The sequence below is a fragment of the Bos indicus genome, chromosome 19, assembly GCF_029378745.1.
Source record: "Bos indicus isolate NIAB-ARS_2022 breed Sahiwal x Tharparkar chromosome 19, NIAB-ARS_B.indTharparkar_mat_pri_1.0, whole genome shotgun sequence".
Taxonomy (NCBI): Eukaryota; Metazoa; Chordata; class Mammalia; order Artiodactyla; family Bovidae; genus Bos; species Bos indicus.
This window is the reverse complement of record NC_091778.1, coordinates 63,714,028-63,735,236: the sequence shown is the minus strand read 5'-3', so window position 1 is coordinate 63,735,236 and position 21,209 is coordinate 63,714,028. Positions and strand designations below refer to the sequence as shown.

General features: G+C 43.3%; 1 protein-coding gene across 3 annotated transcripts in view; it reads left to right on the top strand.

Annotated features, from left to right (window-relative positions):
• The window catches only part of CEP112 (centrosomal protein 112), a 322,059-nt gene that overhangs the window by 79,644 nt on the left and 221,206 nt on the right, over positions 1-21,209 (top strand). For 2 of the 3 annotated variants that reach the window (XM_070774229.1, XM_070774231.1), the window contains exons 13-17: positions 4,893-5,059; positions 5,361-5,490; positions 7,851-7,943; positions 8,790-8,849; positions 14,389-14,468. In XM_070774229.1, coding sequence (XP_070630330.1) covers positions 4,893-5,059; positions 5,361-5,490; positions 7,851-7,943; positions 8,790-8,849; positions 14,389-14,468 — 530 coding nt within the window. The remainder of the gene's footprint in view (positions 1-4,892; positions 5,060-5,360; positions 5,491-7,850; positions 7,944-8,789; positions 8,850-14,388; positions 14,469-21,209) is intronic. The other variant, XM_070774228.1, reaches the window with a different exon arrangement.

The following is a 21,209-nucleotide window of genomic DNA, read 5'->3' as shown; positions in this document are numbered from 1 at the left end:
TGTGCCCAAGGTAATCTGTCTGTTCCTCTCTGACTCTGTAGTTAAAAAGCCTGGAATCCCCTTCCACCCTGTTTGTTACAGCCTGAAGAATATGACCCGGCGTCAGCCTCTGTGTGACTTGTGGCCCCATTTTGAGTTTCCACTGTTCTGTGTCCCCTCAGGTCTCTGTATTCATTAAAGAAAAAAAGATTATTTTGGCCAAATGTTGTTAAGGTATTTCATATATGTCTGTAGGGTTTCCCCAGACATAAGATTTAAGTTTCTTTTTGTTTATTGATATGTTTGCTTTATTTTGTCTAATTGTTAAGAAAATGCTTTTAAAAATAAATATAGTAAATACAAATAGTCAACTGAACAACTGTGATCATACATTTCGCTTCTTGAATCAGAGAGTCTGTGCCAGCGTATGTAGAAGTATCTGTTCGGTAAATGCAGCTCTTAGAACAGAAGCCGCGTTTCCAGTTCGTGTGACACCTGGCCGCACAGCAGGGACACCTTTAATAGCGCCTTCGCACCAGAAACCAAGCAAGCTTCAGCAGCCAGGTGTTACGCAGGCGCTCAGCGTGTGGGGCTTCGTGTGAGAACCATCCCGTCTTCGTGTGAGAACCATCCCGTCTTCGTGTGAGACCTGCTTATTTTTCGCTCTGTTCCTTCTGCTGTGTCTTTCGTCCCTCTTTCCTGGTCTTTCCCGTTCGACTGACGGCCATCCTGCCTCTCCACCCTGAATCCTCTCGTCCCTTCCGGTGCTCGTCTCCCCTGGGCGACTGTTCTGTTGGGCACAGCCCCGGGGCTCTCTGAGCTTGTGCCGGCCTTCACAGACAGGGCCAAGCAGATTGTGTTGGCCCATTTTGGTCTGTTTATTTAGTATCTGTCTCCTGTGCGAACATATAGATTATTGGAATTAATTGCTAAGAGACTCTCAGGGTAAGTGAGTCTTTGACAATTTGATCTTTGTATGTTGGAATTAGGATGGACATTATACAGAAAATTTATTTCCAAAATCAGTTTGAGCCTGAAAAAATGAGTCGAATCATGTGGTAAAGGGAAGAACTAGAAAACTAGGGCCTGTTTTCTGTAGACTTGGTTTTTCTAGAGCTATTTTATTCACAGCAGAAATGAGGGGGAAGCTAGATTCCCATAAGCCCTGTCCCTTCTGCTGACAGGCAGAGCCCACCACCATGGACACCCCCACCAGAGTGCACCATCTCCCAGAGTCCATCTCTTACGTCAGAGTTGAGTCTCAGTGTTGTATGTTCTGTGGACTTGGGCAAGTGCATAATGCCACAGATTGACCTAACGTTAGTATTGGACGTAGTATTTCCACTGCCCTAAAAATCCTCCGTCTCCACCTACTCATCTTTCCCCTCACCCAGCCCCTGGCAGTTGTCTCCACAAAATCATGTCATTGGAGTCGTACAGTATACTTTTCCAGTTGGTTTCTTCTGCTTATTAACATGCCTGTAGGTCTCTTCTGTGCCTCTTCGTGGTCTGAGAGCTCATTTCCCCGTAGTGCTGAGCACTGTCCCGTCCTCACACGCACTACAGTTTATCCATCCGCCTCCTGAAGGGCGTCTGCATTGCTGTTTGCCAGCTGTGAGTACACAGCTGCTGTAAACATCTGTGTGCAGGTTTTCATGTGGACACAAATTTTAACTCATTTGGGCAAACACCCAGCAGCATGATTCCTGGACTGTATGAACAGAGTGTGTTTTCTTCCTGGGCTGTATGAAGAGAGTGTGTTTTCTTCCTGGACTGTATGAAGAGAGCGTATTTTCTTCCTGGATTGTATGAAGAGAGCGTGTTTTCTTCCTGGACTGTATGAAGAGAGCATGTTTTCTTCCTGGGCTGTATGAAGAGAGCGTGTTTTCTAAGAGCCTGCAAACTGCCTTCCAAGCTGCATGTGCTACTTTCCTTCCTGCCGGCAGTTAGTGAGAGTTCCTGTTGCTCCAGACCCTCGTCAGCGTTTGCTGTCAGTGTTCTGATGGGTGCAGTCTCCTTGCTGTTTAATCTGCATTTCCATGATATATGGTGACGTGTGATAGGACATCCTCTCCTACGCTTATTCATCAGCTGTATATCTTCTCTGGTAGGGTGTCTAAGTCTTTAACCCATTTTTAAATTAGGTTTTTATTTTATTATTGTTGAATTGTAAGAGTTCTTTGTATATTTTGGATAACAGTCCTTCATCAGATGCGTCTTTTGCAAGTATTTCTCCCCATCTGTGGCTTATGTTCTGATTCTCTTACTACATACTGTCTTTTGTGGAATAGATAATTTTAATCTTAATAAAGTCCAATTTGTCAACTATTTCTTTAGTGCATTGTACCATGGATATTGTATCTAAAAACTCCTTGCCAACTTAAGATAATTTAGGCTTTCCCTATGTTATTTCCTGGGATTTTTGAGGTTTTGCATTTTGCATTGAGGTCCGTGATGTCTTGTAAGTTAGTTTGTAAGATCTGTGCTACACCCGTCTTTTTGCGTTGGTTATCCGGTTGTTCCATTGAGGTCTGTGATCTCTGAGTTAGTGTGTAAGATCTGCGCTAGACCCCTCTTTTTGCGTCGGTTGGTTTTTGCGTTAGTTGTCCGGTTGTCCCAGTGCCGTTGGTTGAAGACGCTGTCTTTGCTCCGTTGTACTGCTTTTGTTTCCTTGTCACAAGTCAGGCCGTGTTTATGGGGGGCTCTTTCTGGCCTCTCTGTTCTGTTCCGTTGATCTGGTTGTCTTTTCCTTTGACAGGCCGCAGTGCTTTGATTACTGTGTCTTATAGTAAGTCTTGAAGTGGCAGTGTCAGTCTTGCAACTTTGTTCTTCTCTTTCAATTTTGCATTGGGTATTTTGTGCCTTTTGTCTCATCTCACACGCTAGTAAAGTAATGCTCAAAATTCTCCAAGCCACGCTTCAGCAATATGTGAACCGTGAACTTCCTGATGTTCAAGCCAGTTTTAGAAAAGGCAGAGGAACCAGAGATCAAATTGCCAACATCTGCTGGATCATGGAAAAAGCAAGAGAGTTCCAGAAAAACATCTATTTCTGCTTTATTGACTATGCCAAAGCCTTTGACTGTGTGGATCACAATAAACTGTGGAAAATTCTGAAAGAGATGGGAATACCAGACCACCTGATCTGCCTCTGGAGAAATTTGTATGCAGGTCAGGAAGCAACAGTTAGAACTGGACATGGAATAACAGACTGGTTCCAAATAGGAAAAGGAGTTCGTCAAGGCTGTATATTGTCACCCTGCTTATTTAACTTCTATGCAGAGTACATCATGAGAAACCTGGACTGGAAGAAACACAAACTGGAATCAAGATTGCCGGGAGAAATGTCAAGAACCTCAGATACGCAGACGACACCACCCTTAGGGCAGAAAGTGAAGAGGAACTAAAAAGCCTCTTGATGAAAGTGAAAGTGGAGAGTGAAAAAGTTGGCTTAAAGCTCAACATTCAGAAAACGAAGATCATGGCATCGGTCCCAGCACTTCATGGCAAATAGATGGGGAAACAGTGTCAGACTTTATTTTTCTGGGCTCCAAAATCACTACAGATGGTGACTGCAGCCATGAAATTAAAAGACGCTTACTCCTTGGAAGGAAAGTTATGACCAACCTAGATAGCATATTCAAAAGTAGAGACATTACTTTGCCAACAAAGGTTCGTCTAGTCAAGGCTATGGTTTTTCCTGTGGTCATGTATGGATGTGAGAGTTGGACTGTGAAGAAGGCTGAGTGTCAAAGAATTGATGCTTTTGAACTGTGGTGTTGGAGAAGACTCTTGAGAGTCCCTTGGACTGCAAGGAGATCCAACCAGTCCATTCTGAAGGAGATCAGCCCTGGCATTTCTTTGGAAGGAGTGATGCTAAAGCTGAAACTCCAGTACTTTGGCCGCCTCATGAGAAGAGTTGACTCATTAGAAGAGACTCTGATGCTGGGCGGGATTGGGGGCAGGAGGAGAAGGGGACGACAGAGGATGAAATGGCTGGATGGCATCACTGACTCCATGGACGTGAGTCTCAGTGAACTCTGGGAGTTGGTGATGGACAGGGAGGCCTGGTGTGCTGCGATTCATGGGGTCGCAAAGAGTCGGACACGACTGAGTGACTGATCTGATCTGATCTGATTCATATCCATAAAATAATTTTCTGGGATTTTAATTGGTGTTGCATTAAATCTATAAATCAAGTTGGGAATAACCAACATTGCATTACTGAGTCTTCCTATCCATGAACATGGGCTATCTCTCCATTTATTTAGTTCTTTGATTTTTCTCATTCTTTCATCAGAGGTTTGTAATTTACCACATGTAGCTCTTGTACATATTTTATCATACTTTTTTGGGAGGGTGCTAATGTAAATAGTGGCCTTCTGGGTCACGCTCGTGGTAAAGAGCCCTCTTGCCAATGCGGTAGATGTAAGAGATGTGGGTTGAATCCCTGAGTCAGAAAGATCCCTGGAGAAGGAAATGGCAATCCAGTCCAGTAATCTTGGCTAGAGAATCCCATGGACAGAGGAGCCCGACGGGCTATTGTCCATAGGGTTCCAAATAGTTGGACATGAGTGAAGCGACTTAGCATGCATGCACTTAAGCTTATATCCCCGGATCAGAATGGTGCTGTTTCAGTGAATGAATACCCGCTCATTGAACAAATGAGAGGCTGAAAGTGTACAAACATGTTAGCCTGTCTTTCATGGTAGAAAGCGCTCCTTTTTTTTTTTTTTTAAATAAAAGACAGTTAATTTAGAGGTTGGTTTGGTTTTTATTAGTATGGTTTATGGTACTTTTTTTTTATATTCTTATCGCTAATCCCTTGCATTTTTCTTCAGGTTACTTAATGATGCAGAATTGTTATATTGTTATAAAGTCAGAGGCTTTCTTAACAATGAACTATTCTTTTAGAACCAGATGATCAAAGAACTGGAGTCCCGTGTCCAGCAGCTGACTGGAGAAGCGGAGAACAGTAATTTACAGAAACAGAAATTAATTCAAGAAAAACTGGAACTGGAGAGATGTTACCAGATAACATGTAATGAATTACAAGAAGTAAAGGCAAGGTATTGTCTGAGGTCAGACAACTCTCAGGTGTGGCTAAAAAAACTGACATTAACTCTGTAAGTTATTTGGTAAAATTAAAAACTTGTGCATTTAACCTTGGGAGGTTTCCAGTTTAAATGCTGCTGTTTGTTAAAATTTTTAAGTACCATTGAATATAAGAAGCATACTGTTTAAAAATACTTGATAAAAATGTGCTTACTTATTTGATGTATTGAAAGATAATGCATTTGGATTTGACTGGCTAAAAAATTCCATTGTCGAGGTTGATGATAAATGCATTGGAAGTGTATTTTATTCTTTGGTTGCTTTTAGGCGCAATACACTGCATAAAGAGAAAGACCATCTCGTCAGTGATTATGAGCAAAACCTGAAACTGTTACAAACCAAGTGTGATGCTGATGTCAACCTTCTGAAAGAGGAACATGCTCTTTCTGCTGCTAAGGTATTGTAGGAGCTGGAAGCTATAGCCAGCCAGAGTCGTTATTCCCTTCACTCAGCACAGAACCGGAAGTGCCCTGTGGAAGCCTACTATCTGGCGTGTAAAGGAGTCTCCTTTGCTTAATTTAATGCTGAATGTCTAATGTATAGCACAACGCAAATCCTTAATACATTAAAATCTGCTGTAAATCAACCCTTTTAATTAAACTGATTACTAGAGTTCAGTTGTTTTAATAAAACATTTTTGACTAACTGTACATTATTACTTGAGTAACTCAAATAACTCTATACATTGTTATGTTAATAGTTAATTAATTAAGTAATCAGTAATAGTGTTAATAATGTATAGAGCTAATAGTTTGAATATAACAATAGCAATTAATATTATTATTAATATTTTGTGATCTTGGTTATACATTAGTTTTCTTGCCCTCACATGTATATGAACCTACAGACTCCCTTAGGGCACCCACCCCCTTTTGTGTCAGATAACTGAAACTTTATGAAGAGAAAATCCTATAGCTGCGGTGCTTAAGTGGTCAATTACTTGATATTTCAAGAATTATTAGGTTGGTGCAAACATAATCATGGTTTCAGACTGAATTTTAAATTATTATAACGAAACTCAAACGCATCTTTACTGATCAAAATGGGAACCAAAAAGTGAAGTGAAGTCGCTCAGTCGTGTCTGACGCTTTGCGACCCCATGGACTGTAGCCCACCAGGCTCCTCCATCCATGGGATTCTCCAGGCAAGCATACTGGAGTGGGTTGCCATTTCCTTCTCCAGGGGATCTTTCTGACCCAGGGATTGAACCCAGGTCTCCCGCATTGCAGACAGACGCTTTAACCTCTGAGCCACCAGGGAAGCCTAGGAACCACTACAATCAACACATTTTTCCCAATGAGAAATAAGTTTGTTTACTCTTATTAAAATCAGTGCTTAAAGTCTCTAAAATCAAAGCATAAAAGCTTTAAAATCAAAGCATAACAGTCAGTGCTTTGGGGTTTGATGAGCTCTTAGAAAGATGTTCTGCCTCCTGCTGGCTGTGGAAGCGTTTTCCTGCAGAAAGTTGTGAAGATGCTTGAAGAAGTGGTCGTCGGTTGGCGGGAGGTGAGGTGAAAATGGCAGATGAGGGACGCTTCGTAGCCCAGTTCCTTCAGCTTCTGAAGCACTGGTTGTGCGATGCGGAGTCAGGCGTTGTCATGGAGAATCGGGCCCTTTCTGAGCAGTGCTGGCTGCAGGCGTGGCAGTTTTTGGTGCATCTCATCGATTTGCTGAGCATATTTCTCAGATGTAATGTTGCGCAGGGATTCAGGAAGCTGTAGTGTATCAAACCGGCAGCAGACCACGAAACATGACTGTTTTTTAGTGCAAGTTTGGCTGTGGGAAGTGCTTTGGAGCGTCTTCTCTGTCCAGCCACTGAGCTGGTCATCGCCAGTTGTATTAAAATCCACTTTTAATCACACATCACAATCTGATTGAGAAATGGGTCGTCATTGTTGCATAGAATAAGAGACGACACTTCAAAACGATGACCGTTTTGACTTGTGGTCCGCTCCCGAGGGACCCACTTACCGAGCTTTTCCACCTTTCCAGTTTGTTTCAAACACCAATGACCACAGAATGGTCTACCTCGGATTCTTTGGCAGCTTCTTACGTAGTAGTAAGAGGGTCAGCTTCGATGGTGGCTCTCGATTGTCGTCGTCAACGTCCGACGACCGGCTCTTTAATCTTCACGACTCTGTTTCCTCCGTAAGGCTTCCTGGGCCGCCGCTGCGCCGTCCGGCTTCCTGCAGCTCCTCGGCCACACGTGTTGCTGTCGGCGCAAGGGTCCCTGCTGCCTTATAACTCATTTTGAACTCAAATAAGAAAATCACTCGAATTTGCTTTATGTCTAACATCTTTTCTGTAGTTTAAAATAAATATAAAATAAACAGCAAGTAATAAGTCATTAGCAAAAAAAACCATAAAATGAAAAATGTGCATTAAAATGATGTATATAACATAACCATCACATTTATTTAGAATGTGTTCCAATATCAAATGGCAAATTACACCAATGCAAAAACTGCAATTACTTTTGTACCAACCCAATAGCTATTCCAGTGGATTTGGTTTTTAAACGAACATTTAAAAAGTTTTCTGTTTACTTATTCTTTTTATATCAGTATTTTCATAACTTTAAATACTATGAATTTATATTTTCACTTTAAGGATTTTTTAACTTAAATTTTTGTAAAATTCATATTTATAGACAATTTTAATTCTAATTGAAACTTCAAGAAGAAAAACGGTAAATTTATTCAACTGGAAGTTTGTAGGATGATATAAAAATCAAAATTTCATTTTTTATTATTTTAGGCATCTGGTATGATTAAAGAGCTAGAACAGAACATCTGTCAATTAAAGCAACAATTACAGGAATCAGAACTTCAGAGAAAGCAGCAGCTCAAGGTGAGTCCTGTGCTTTTAAACAGAACAATGGCTAACAGTCACTGTCCTTTTCTGGGTGTAAACGTATAAGTGAGTGTCAGTTAAAAAGCTCAGAAACGCAGGTAACCGTTTCTGGTTGTTTTACTGCACTTATCATTTCTCATGTTACTTATTTTTACAAAAGTAAATGCTAATGTGACGAGTTAAGAAGAGCAATTTTAATTTGGACAATCTACTCTTATGAGATTAGTTTGAAAAATAAACCTTATTTAAATATACTATTATTTTAGAATAATGTCCTCTTTAAATTACTGCCCGCCATTCCTGATAGGCGCTCTCTCTTCCCTTTTCTCTTTCGCTCCTCTTGTTCATACATCTGTCTGGTGTTGGCTGCGCCCAGTGGACGCAGGGTCCTAGCTCCCTGACGGAGACGGAGCCGGGGCCACCTGCAGTGGGAGCGTGGCGTCCCGACACCAGACGGCCCGTGAATTTTAGACCCACTCTTTTTCTCCTTTGGTCAAAAAGTACCAAACCCTGATATGTGATATAACACATTATTTTCATATTGATTCATCCGATCATTTCTAAGTGGTCTCCTAACTCTGGGGGTCAGAAAGTGTCTCTCTCACTGTCACGTAAGTGCTTTTGAGAGTAGCAGCATCTTCAGTTAATGGACATTTTATGGCCTCCAGCAGAAAGCTATTCATGTCTCTGTGCTGTAGAAAACTGGACAGGCAGGGCTCACTTACTGGCAAAACCCAAATAAGTTTGTCATCAAAGAGATTGACTTGTTTCATTAGATTACTAATTTTATTGACCCTAGAAGAGATTTTAAGTATAATAAAGATAAATATGTATTATTCACAGGACCAAGAAAATAAGTTTCAAATGGAGAGAAGTCACTTAAAACGCACCTTTGAAAAAAAGGTAATATGTTTTGTGGGAAGCTATAAGCCACTTATATAGCAAATGAGGCAGTTAAGAGTCATGCTAATTTCTATAAAGCCATGCGTTCTAGACTGTATTTCTAGGTTTATTTCAGTTAGCCAGTGATCAAATTTTGCTTCTTTATTCTTCATGTTTATAAACAGCTTCTTCAGTTTGATTCTTAATTATATTGACATTAAAATACCACTTCTGTGTTTTATTTAATGAGTGAAGAGTATTATTATGTTCACCTCTCATAATAACCCTTTGAAGTTATATTTTGTTTTTACTAGTTTAAAAATATAATTGATGGGAGTTATTTTTTCCTGTTGTATCATATGTATAATAAAACTCTAAATAAATAATTAACCAAAGAATATGAAACAATGAAAGAATTGTCACTGCAACTGATTAGTAAAAACAAGTCGATTTGCAGTTATTTCGTGTCGTTTAGAGTAGTGACTGCTTCTACCGCGGCGTGCTGGGCTCCCTGTTGTCAGTGGTCAGTGGGTGTTCATGGCCACCCTGTCACACCTTCAGGGATCAAGGACAGAGTTCTGCAGGGTCTGTGGCTTTCAAACCTGCTTTGAATTTGTTGTTTGCTCTGTAACTGTAGGTGCGATAGCAGAGGTTTTGTCGCTGCTTTGTAATTAGCAGCAATTACAACGGTAAGCTGTAGCATCCACCAAATTGGTCCGCTTGTAGAATACACACATAATGGAAAATGAGAAGAAGGTCACCCCCTCGGCTCTTAGCAGGTTGTGTGGCACAAAATCCTTAAAAGGCCGTGAAATCACGTCTGACGTGTGTGTGCCGTCCCCTCGGGTGTGTGCTGTGCGCCCTCCTGGGGAGCGGCCCCCTGGGCCCTGGGTGCAGGAGGGCTCGGGACAGGCCGCACAGCTTGCTCTCCAGGGCCTGGGGTTTCTTGTGACATGCACGGACCGAAGTATGTGCTCTTTAAAAGTGTAATAAGTTTTCCTATTGCTAAAAATTTCCCCCTGCGGTTTTAATACAGCTCAATGCAAGATATTGAATGTATTTCATGCCTACAAAATGATATCTGAGCAGGAGAAATACTGCTTTCCCTGAAATAAGGAATTTTTTTTTGGTTTCCACTTTAGAGCTTTGCAGCTTCATAAATATTAATATTTGACTTCCCCAACGAAGACCATGTATTATCATAAGCCTCACTGCCCACCATCTGAGGCATCCACACCCTTGGGTATACCTGTTAGTCCCTGTTGGTACTGTGGGCGGGTAACTGGCTCCTGATCCGTCAGGGACCCCTCCCTGGCCTCCTGCTCTGTTACCCAGCTGGCAGCCCTCCTCCTGGGAGATGCCGTCTGCACCCCTGTGGGCCCCGGGGCCCTGGTGCCCAGAGGAGGCCACTCAGTTCACAGCGTCCAGCTGGGGGCTGGGGGACACAGAGCTGGAAGACAGTCTCCTACCGCTGTTCTTTCTGGCTGTCCGGCCACCAAGTAAACTCAGGTTTCGGACCAGCCCCCTGCCTGGTGGACACACACAGGAAGCCGTGTTAAAGATAACTCCTCCCTGGCAGCCACCTCCCCGTCCTAGTCTGCTTCACTTCAGGGAGCAGACACAGTCGCGTAATCCGGCACCTTGGTGACCATAGACTTTCCCTGTCTGTGAGCGGTCAGGTGGCCTCGCTTTTAAGTAACATTAACTAGTTCAGCTCAGTTCAGTCGCTCAGTCGTGTCTGAGTCTTTGTGACCCCATGAATCGCCGCACGCCAGGCCTCCCTGTCCATCACCAACTCCCGGAGTTCACTCAAACTCATGTCCATCGAGTCAGTGATGCCATCCAGCCATCTCATCCTCTGTCGTCTCCTTCTCCTCCTGCCCCCAATCCCTCCCAGCATCAGGGTCTTTTCCAATGAGTGTGTGTTTAAAATAACACCTTCTGTAAAGAAAAAGAAGCATATTTGTTCACACTGCATACGTTCTAACAGTATTTGTATTGAAAGAGAATGTTGCTCAGCATGTTGCTTTTTGTTTTACACTTAATTCCATAATCTGCCCCTTTAAATTGACATCTGTTCTTCCTTCTGTATTAAACCTGTGACCTCAGTCCTTGAAGGTCTGCTGCCTCGTGCCCCCTCAGGGAATACCCTCTCTGACTCCTCTGAGGGCTGACACCAACCTCACCTCGCTCCGGGCTCTGTAACCCGAGAGCAGAGAGCGGTGCACAGGGTGTTTTGCTGTTAGGCGGTGTTACAGGTGTGCGCATTGAGTAACTGTCCTGCAAACCCAGGTTCTGAGTTATCTGTTCAGGAGGAGGAAATGCCATCTGAGTGACGTCGTTTCCTCCTGCCGATAAGAAGGCAGCGTTAGAGGCCAGCGTGCTATGAGGTCAGAGGAGCAGCAGACGCCCCCTGGTTTAAGCCCACACATTATCTCATGGTCTTTATTGATCTCTGGTGGCTGTTGCCTGCTCCTAAGATCTCTGAACATCAAACAAATAATAGGTAGTAAAACTAAATGTCATTGTTTGATGAAGTGTCCTAATCTGTTAAATCAGGAAATGGTTAGGCTAAATGATTTTACGAGCGAGGAAACACCTGCCTCCTACAAATAACCTGCTACGTGTTTTCCAAACAGGCGCGTCCGAGAGTTAAAAGATGGTGCTGTTTACTGAAAGAAGTTCACGAGACAGATGTTAAGCATGTTTGTCCTGAAGTGTGCTGGAACTGAAGTGTCTGCTTGTAACTGTTGAAATGTCTACTTATAACCATGACACATTGTCACTGTGTTGCCATGAGGTCTGATGGAGTTCAGAATTATTAGGAATGGTGCTTAGCATGTATGTAATTCTTTTAATTCGGTTAAAATAATGTAAAATTTACATAGTTTTACATATATTGTGGAGTGTTTTCCAACGACTATTGGCCTGGTTTTCTTTAGGAGGTAAGGTGTCTTGAGTGAAGCTTTTCAAAAAATGAAATTGCGCAGTGAAATGACCTATAGAAATCGTGGAGCCCACAGTGCTGAGTCTGCCCCAGTGAGAGGCAGAGGTGGCCAGGTGGTCAGGGAGTGCGGTGGGGCATCCAGGGGCCACCGGTGAACCTCCGTGGCTCCGCGCTCTTTGTGCCTTGATGTCTCCCGCCATGCATCTGTTTCCTTACGTGCAGCAAGTCTCTTTCTGTTTACACGAGCACGCCTTTTTTGATACCTTAAACTCTTACGGTGCAAGGGAGTGAAACCTCCATTTAGTAGACGTGCAGTAAATGTGCTTCCAGCTCCTTAAGCCGGTGTTTGTAGAACACTCCCATGTTGGAGAATATGTGCTGTATCTTGACTGTCTGGTTTGTGTTTTCATTGTTTAAATGATTGAAACTCGTCTTTGGTGTTCACCGTGTACAGGAGGGAAAGGACCGCAAGCGGCGGCTCTGAGGCATGCTCCCCGCTGCCAGTGGGGCCCTCGGAGGAGAGGCTGGCAGTCGCGTGGCCCCCTGTCTAGAACATAGGCAGAAACCGGCAGCCTAGCCCCTAGAGCCCGTGGGCACTCGGTGCAAACATATTCAGTGGGGAGCAGACACACCCAGACCGGCAGGCCCTGTCCTCTCGCGTGGCCCCGCGTTGGCTGGGCGCTGGGCCGTGAAAGCGAACGAGGAGCCGCTTCCCCGTGAGGAGCCCCGGCCCAAAAGCCTGCGCGTTGGCACAGGCTCTGCCCCTCCCACCCAGTCGTCCCGCTGCTGCCTTCGAGTGCTGCTCTTGGTTTAGAAGCCGTGAGTGGGTCGCGGTGCTGGCGTGGCGCCGCCCGTCGGGAGTGGCAGCCACACCTGGCGGAGGCACCGCTGCCTCTCCCGCGGTGGACGGCGCTGACGCACTCGCGACTCCGCGGAGCGCGATGCAGGCTTCTCCGGGAAGGAGGCCCTTCGGGAGCGGGGGTCCCGGACGTGTGGTGCTTGTGGGGAGAAGCGGTGTCAGAGGGAAGGGGAGGTGAGGCGGTGGTGGGGCCGACTTCACCGTGGTCAAGTCACCCCGCACGGCGCTGCGCAGGGGCTTTCCCGCCTGCCGTGGAGACCTTCCCCTCTACGCCGGCTTCTTTCGGTTCCCAAGCAGCTGATTTGGTCTGTCTGTCTACCTTCTATCTGTCTGCCTGCCTGTCTGTCTGCCTATCTACCTACCTCCCTACCCACCTATTTCACTAAAACGCCGAGGGGAAAAATGAAAGAGAATTATAATAGGAAAAAGCCAAAGAAGAAGGATTTTTGAGTTAAATAGGCTTCTGTCCAGATGAATAAATAGCTGAATATAGGTATTTTTGAGGAGTTTTGACTCAGTGTCTGAAAAAGTCTGTGACTGTGTGTGTGACTGTGTGTGTGATTGTGTGGTGGTGTATGGTTGTGTGTGTGTGGTTGTGTGTGTGGCTGTGTGTGCGTGTTGATCTCAGTCCTCTCCTGTCTCTCATGCCCCGACTTGTACATCCAGCCTCACCTGGGTGGCCGGCAGGAGAGTGCCCGGTGTCCCCACTGGTGAGTGACCTCGGGCTGGGCTCTGCACCCCAGGTGGCTCCCGTGAGGACCCTCCAGCCTTAGCAGGGCTCCCTTCCCTATTTTAGGTCCCTGCACTGCGTCCATGCTGGGGCCCACACTGGTGTGCACATCTGCATGTGCTCACAAAGAGCTTTCGGTGCAGAGGTGCTCACGTGGCCGCCGCCTCCTGGCTGCCAGCCATCTGTCAAAGGACACCACACTAGGAGAGCAGTGCTCCTGGGGGACTTCCCAGACTCAGAGGGTGGCTGTGCAGATCATTCTGGAAGCAGACGGCTTGTTCATCATAACCTGTGTGTTTGGGGAATGTGTGTGTGTGCGCTTAGTTGCTCAGTCGTGTCCGACTCTTTGTGACCCCGTGGACTGTACCCCACCAGGCTCCTCTGTCCAAGGGATTCTCCTGGCAAGAATACTGCAGCGGGTAGCCATTCCCTTCTCCAGGGGATCCTCCTGACCCAGGGATTGAACCCAGGACTCCTGCCTTGCAGGCGGATGCTGTACCATCTGAGTCACCAGGGAAGCCAAATAGAGACATTATTTTTTGTATTCTCCTGTATCTCATTACATTACTTTCCTTTGGTTAATGTGGAATGTTAAAAAATTTCAGAAGTTCCCTTTTTGAATTTTTTTTTATATTTTATTTTATTTTTAAACTTTATATAATTGTATTAGTTTTGCCAAATATCAAAATGAATCCACCACAGGTACATATCAGTTTATTTTACAGGGTTTCCACATGCAGGCACATTTAAACAATGATTACCTTTGACCAGAAAGTTATTATCAGAAGAATAGTATTAAAATAATTTCATGGTAAATGATTATGGTTAACCAAGCCTCTATCTTGAAAAATCTAAATTTTATATTAATTTTATTAATATTAATAATTTATTAATAAACAATAATTTATTAATATTAAATCTAATTTTATATTAAGAATGGATTTAAGATTACTGTTTCATTGTATTTTTCCTTTGAGGAAACTTGATTTGTCTTTTAGTAAATTTTATGTCTTTGTCATGGCAGATTCACGACTTACAGAGTGAACTTGATAAGGAAAAAGAAGATGCTCAAAAGAAAATCCATAAATTTGAGGAAGCTTTGAAGTGAGTAAAATTGTAATATATTTAATTCAAAAAAATACTCTAAACTGTGAGCCAAATTAAGTGACTAAAACCCAAGCATTATTATTTTTATCATAACCTTGCTGTGGTTTAGGTTGAGTCCATTTTCCATCATGAATCTCTATTTTCAGAATTTTATTACTAGCCGATAAATTTTGTTTTTTTGTTTTTTTTTAAAGGAAAAAAATCAATTCAGCTGTTTTTAAGTGATAGGAATGTAAGAAAGAGAGCTTAGGGGTTTCAGATGCTTTCCTCCTCTTAAATGAAAACAGATTAAAAGTAACAATAACAACAATAAGATTTAGATCTTAGGACATTCAGAAGTTCCTCTGTAGATTTTTTTGGAGGAATTTGGGTAATGATATATTTCAGTTGTTATATTTAAAAATGGACTATTATACAGGCATTGTTTAGCAAAGGTTTTTTTTTTTATGATACCTAAGCATACACATTAAAGTATTTATATATATTTATATATTATATTTGTCTTTTCCAATCATCTACTAAGTTGACTAGGCCTTACTTATCACTAGATACTATCCTGTAGTTTTTAGCTGGAAAATACTGATGTATTCAACACATGTTGCGTTCTCACGGTGTTTCAGACAGCGTGTATAATTCCTTCCTGTGTTGTAGTCCAGTTGGGAGGATGTTCAAGCCCTTGGGCAGGTACAGTGCAGAGCCTTGAGTGAAGAGGACTTTCTTGGAAGAAAGGTCAGGAGGGCACTTGGCCCAAGAAACTGACTTAGACAGAGAGCTTGCTCGGGCGCAGTGTGTCTAGCTGACTCCCAGGGACTCAGCAAGTTCCATTTTCTGAGCTTTGCCAAATGTCCAAAGAGGAACAATTTAGAGAAAGGCCAAAAAGAATGTCCAGGGTCACAGAGGGTGTCAGGTTCTCCCTGGGAGGGTCGCACGGCCGTCGCCTGCCTGTTGGTGCAGCGAGCCGTGTGCTGGGCCTCACAGGGTGCCAGTGTCTCTTCTGTACCCGGACCCCACGTCCCCACGTGGGAGTCAGACGAGCTCAGAGGAGAGCTGTGACGTTCATCATGCATTGTCAGATAACCATGCTTCTGCGCCAACTTGAATGTCAGCACAGCGAGGGCATCTTGCTTGTGGACGAGATGTCCTCCCTTATCCCTCCTTAATTCATTGTTTTCCTCCTCAAAATGTTGAGTCACAACCTTCTTTATTCAAGGCTCCATGTGTTCCTTTCTGTTTTGTTCTACTTTGTCTCTCCTGTGACTTCTTTACACTTTTTCTATTAGTTTGTTGATGTGCATTTATTTTATATCCATAAAGGAAGAGATGATTCCTTCAAGTAACAGTAAATCAACAAATATTTTTTTATTACCTACAATGTCTATATTTTGTAGTATCATGTGAAAAGAAATGGAAGGTTTAGAAGCTATAGCTCAAGACACAGCCCTGTTCTTAACAATTTTCTAGTCTGGCATGGGCATTTGAGGGCCGTAGCATTGTTAAGTATCAAGTTGTTGACATAAGTGCAATAGTGTGATCTTTTCATTTTCACTGTGAAAAAATCCGGAAGTCGCCATAGTTTCAATAGACGACATAATCTATTTAAGGCTTCAAGGTGTTAACTAAAACGCGAAGTTTTACTTGGAGTTAAAGAAAGCTAGTTTAGATTGTTAATAATGTTCCTTGTGGATCTGTGTCTTCCATTCCCCTTGTAGAAGATGTCTTTACTTCCACTAAATGTGTGTGTGACCTCAATGGGAGTAATCTGATCTGAAGTAGGAGAGTAGTTTATTGTGGGGTTTGCACGTCAGAGCAAACAGCACAACCTGGCTATTTCCCTGAAGGAGAATATTCTGGGGGCAACTGCTGCTGCTTTTCAGTCCAAGAATAGTGTTAGACCCAGTGGGTCCAGAGACAGCTGCATTTTTCTAGAAGAGAGGTGTATGATATGGAAATTTGTCATGATTATTAACAATTTTTTCCATAATATAAATATACACAAAGGTGAAAAATCTGATCTTTAGAATGTGGTGGCATCCATCCATCCATCCATCCATCCATTCTTTCACTCAGTAGAGTTGCTTTCCTCTGTGCATGTTGAATGTACAGAAGAGGCTGTCAGAGTTGGAGACAACATGGGAATTAATAGGCTCCTGGAAGCATGGTGCATGTGTTCAACTCAGTCTCGGGTTCGGAGCTCAGGCGACACTTCAGCCTCCGTGGGAGTGAAGAGCGGCCCTGATTTGGAGCTGGCACCTACTGTAAATGCAGCTCCGAAAGCTGATTGGCCTGCTTGTCCGTGGTTTTCAGAAAAGAAAGTTTAAATTTACTCTCCTACTACCTACAACTTTTATTCAACGCATATCCTAAACATTTTTTTTGCTTTCTATTTCATTTTTGATGCAGAAAATATTTTATAGCCCCTTGTAACTAAAAAGTATCTGAAACTATAAATGGTATGAGTTGTATGTGTTCATTTTTCAAAGATAAATAATTAAACCAAATGAGAAACTAAGTTATGAATGGAAAATTACCATAGGTAACAAAATAATTGGTGTAACTCTTCAAAAGACTAACACAAAGTATGCTTTTGAAATTTTTTTTGGAGGAGTTAACAGCTATGAACAACGCATGTAGGTATCAGTACGTGTACCACATTTTGTTTCTAAGTTTTGGGTGCTGTAGAAATAACAGAGCGCTGTTCTGAGACCTCGTATCAATTGACTGTCCTAAAGCAGTCTGTGAAGCCTCCGAAGCCATCTTCTTGGCTGATAGCTTTTGCAGAGTCCTCTGTGGCAGTAAAATGCAGAACTGCTTCAAACAGGTTTATTCTGACCCATTCTAACTTTTTTTGTGTTGTCGGTTGTAAACATAAGTATTTCTACTCTGACACTAATATATCTCAACTTTCAGATTTTTAGTGCTGAAAGCGAGTGGTGGTGATTTCACCAGAACACATGACGTAGGGCCTCAGATGCTGTGGTTGTGAACGGCCCTACGGGAAGCAAGCCCTTATTCAACTGAAGCACTGTTTCCATCTGTCAGTGCCGCGTGCAGGGTACTGCACGTTGGCGCCCACAGAGCACGGGGGGCTTTCACAGAGACCCTGGGGGATTGTCGGTGTGGTTTCCCCGCTTAGCTTAACAGGAGACATTCCTGACCTTCTTTTCACAGCAGTGTGAAATAGGTATTTTGCCTCCTCCTGAGCAATGCATTGCTGGGATTCCTGCGTTGTTTGTAAAAGTAGAAATTTTGTAATAGGGGGAAACGCAGTGTTTCTGTCGCTATTTCAGGAGTTAGGGGAAGAATTATAGGCAACCCAGAAGCAGTCTGCTTGACCCTCTGAGTCCACGACGTCCTTGCAGAGCGCGGCCGCCCGAGGGCCCCTGCCGCTTGCTGCTCACCTGGCTCCCTTTGCGGCTTCCCGTCGACAGGATGCTCATAGTGCGCCGTGCTCCTCTTTGAGGGGTTTTTTCCTCTGTTCATGTATGCAGAATGAAAATCAGTGTTTTCTTCCAGAGGCTGACCCAGTAGAATGTCTTTAAAGCTATTCAGCTCTTCCTTTTGGAGAAAATCTGTCTTAGGGATTTAAATACAAAATGTTATTTTCATCCTGGGGTTTCTATCTAGAATTTTTTTTTTTTTTAGCATGTTACTGATATTTTGTAAGGCTGATTCCACTTACATAATGGTGAAGGCAGGAAAATAAATGAGTGATTTTTTTTTTTTAGAGGTTACTTCAGCAAGTGAATATTTCCTGTGTTTATAATATAGAGATACAGTGAACTTACTACAAGAAACAGCAAATAAAATATCTGTATTTCTAAAACAGACTGAAATGGCTTACAGTATAAATAGAAATTAACATATGATTGAAATTAAAGTGTAATGTAAGCATATAAAGTCGGATGGGTATGCAATGAGATGAAATTGTTTCTGGATTGAAATTCCAAATCCACCTTGACCGGAACTGTTTCAGGTGGTTTGGGGAGGCACTCGAGCTTCGTGTAAGAGTGTGGGCTCCGGCTCCAGCTCTCGTGGGTCCAGGCTCCAGCTCAGGCTACCAGCCTGTGATGCCGGGCCTGGGGCTCCATCTGTGTGCTCAGTCTTTACCTCCGTCACGTGACCTTCCTCCTGAGGCTGTGAAGAGGCTTGGGACAGTTCCTGCAGGGCACCTCCAGCAGTGTCTGCTGTGTGTGTCAGCTCTTACACTTTCTCTCTCTCTATCTTATGCAGGGGACAGACAAGTTCGTCAGAAGAGGTGATCTTACCCTGGCACGTTTTTTTTTTTAACAGCTTTCAGATCAGATCAAATCAGATCAGTCGCTCAGTCGTGTCCAACTCTTTGCGACCCCATGAATTGCAGCACGCCAGGCCTCCCTGTCCAACACCAACTCCCGGAGTTCACTCAGACTCACGTCCATCGAGTCAGTGATGCCATCCAGCCATCTCATCCTGTGTCGTCCCCTTCTCCTCCTGCCCCCAATCCCTCCCAGCATCAGAGTCTTTTCCAATGAGTCAACTCTTCGCATGAGGTGGCCAAAGTACTGGAGTTTCAGCTTTAGCATCATTCCTTCCAACAGCTTTATTGAAGTCTAATTCTCATCCCATAGAATTTGCTTAGTTTCACCATATAGCTCACTGACATTTAGAAATTCAGAGTTGTGCAGCGATCACTATAGTTCAGTTTTAGAAGATTCTCATCATCCCCAGAAGACTCCTCATGGCACCAAATTTTAGAAGGATAATATCATGATTGACTTTTTTTTTCCTGACCAAACAGAATAAATAATAAGGTACAAGATCTTCCATACGTTATTTTGCAGAAAATGCTAACTGGCCACTTCTCATTATGACCCTCAGTAAAAGCTGACATCACAGTGTTAAGATGTGCTTTTGCATTTTGTGGAGACCTGAGGGTGTAGCCCAATATGTTCCTTCCAGGTTAATGGTCTGACCTTTTACCTTTGATACAAGGTTGCATTTAGAAAGCAGATTCTGTGTGTGTGTGTGTGTGTGTAAATGCACTGAAAGCAACCTGGGAATGCATATGTACTTGAGTGTGTGGGTTGATGCTCATGTTTTCCTCTTTATGTTTCAGTATAGTTTGAATCTTTGCCCATGAGACTATAGTATGGTACTTTGGTAGCTTAAAACAACGGTAAAGACAAAAGAAACCAGTGAAGATTTTTGAAGGAAGAATTATAAACATTAATGATGGTTATCCTTAATTGTTGAGAATATGGGATTTAAAAATTTTTCTCTACATTTTGCATTTTCTAAAATCAGCATGTCCAGAAACTCCTCAGAGTCTTGAGGACTTTCAGCTTGCTGCAAATCCCTCAGTCAGCATGGGATAGGGCAGGCTGTGAACACAGTCTCTGGAAATACATGAGCTCTAAGTATCTGGGCCTCTTGATGAAGGTGATAGAGGAGAGTGAAAAGGCTGGCTTAAAACTCAACATTCAAAAAACTAAGGTCATGGCATCCAGTCCCATTACTTCATGGCAAATGGAAACAGTGACATTTATTTTTTGGGGCTCCAAAATCTCTGCAGATGGTGACTGCAGCCATGAAATTAAAAGATGCTTGCTCATTGGAAGAAAAGCTATGACCAACCTAGACAGCATATTAAAAAGCAGAGGCACACTTTTCCAACAAAGGTCCGTATAGTCAAAGCTGTGGTTTTTCCAGTGGTCATGTATGGATGTGTGAGTTGGACCATAAAGAAGACTGAATGCCGAACAATTGATGCTTTTGAACTGTGGTGTTGGAGAAGACTCTTGAGAGTCCCTTGGACTGCAAGGAGATCCAACCAGTGAATCCTAAAGGAAATCCACCCTGAATATTCATTGGAAGGACTGATCCTGAAGCTGAAGCTCCAATACTTCGGACACCTGATGCGAAGAACTGTCTCATTTGAAAAGACCCTGATGCTGGGAAGGATTGAGGGCGGGAGAAGAAGGCGACGATAGAGGATGAGATGGTTGGATGACATCACTGACTCAATAGACATGAGTTTGAGTAAGCTCTGGGAGATGGTGAAGGACAGGGAGGCTTGGTGTGCTGCAGTCCGTGGGGTCACGAAGAGTCAAACCTGACTGAGTGACTGAACAACAACAAGTAGTGTCTCGGGGTTTCGACTGGAAAAACCTTTTGTGTCTTTCTTATAATAAATGGACAGATGATAAGGTTGATAGTCTATTTTTTATTTTTTAGAGTGGAAGGACACCCTGCCACAGAATTTTAGGAGTGGTTATTCGGAGGCCAATAGAATACAGACTAGGAAATACAGCTTTCTAATAAGTGTCAAATTAGGATATTTTTAATGAAAGTATGAGATATTTTCCATGAAAGATGATATTACATTTTAGATATGCTCTAAGTTTTCTTCCTGTGACAGTTCACAGGTGACTCATAGATTCACTTTGCGCTTTTCTTTTGTCAGTCTTTCTTGTAAACTTGCCTCTGGTTGTAGCTCACATATTGTGATTCTTAGTGTCAGAGCAGGTGACTGTGCAGTGGTTATCAGTCCCAAGAGAGTAAGGCTCTGGCCACTGGCTACGAGGCCCTGGGGAGAACTCCAGCTACCCGGAGGAAGGCAGAGGCCCTCCCAGCGCTGGCCACCAGCAGGAGTCCAGGCGTGCCCGCCAACCGCGTGCCCTGGAGTCCCCAAGAGTACCACACGGTCAAGCACTGAATGGAAGCAGGCTTCGCTGACACAGAGAAGAGTTAGAGAAGAAC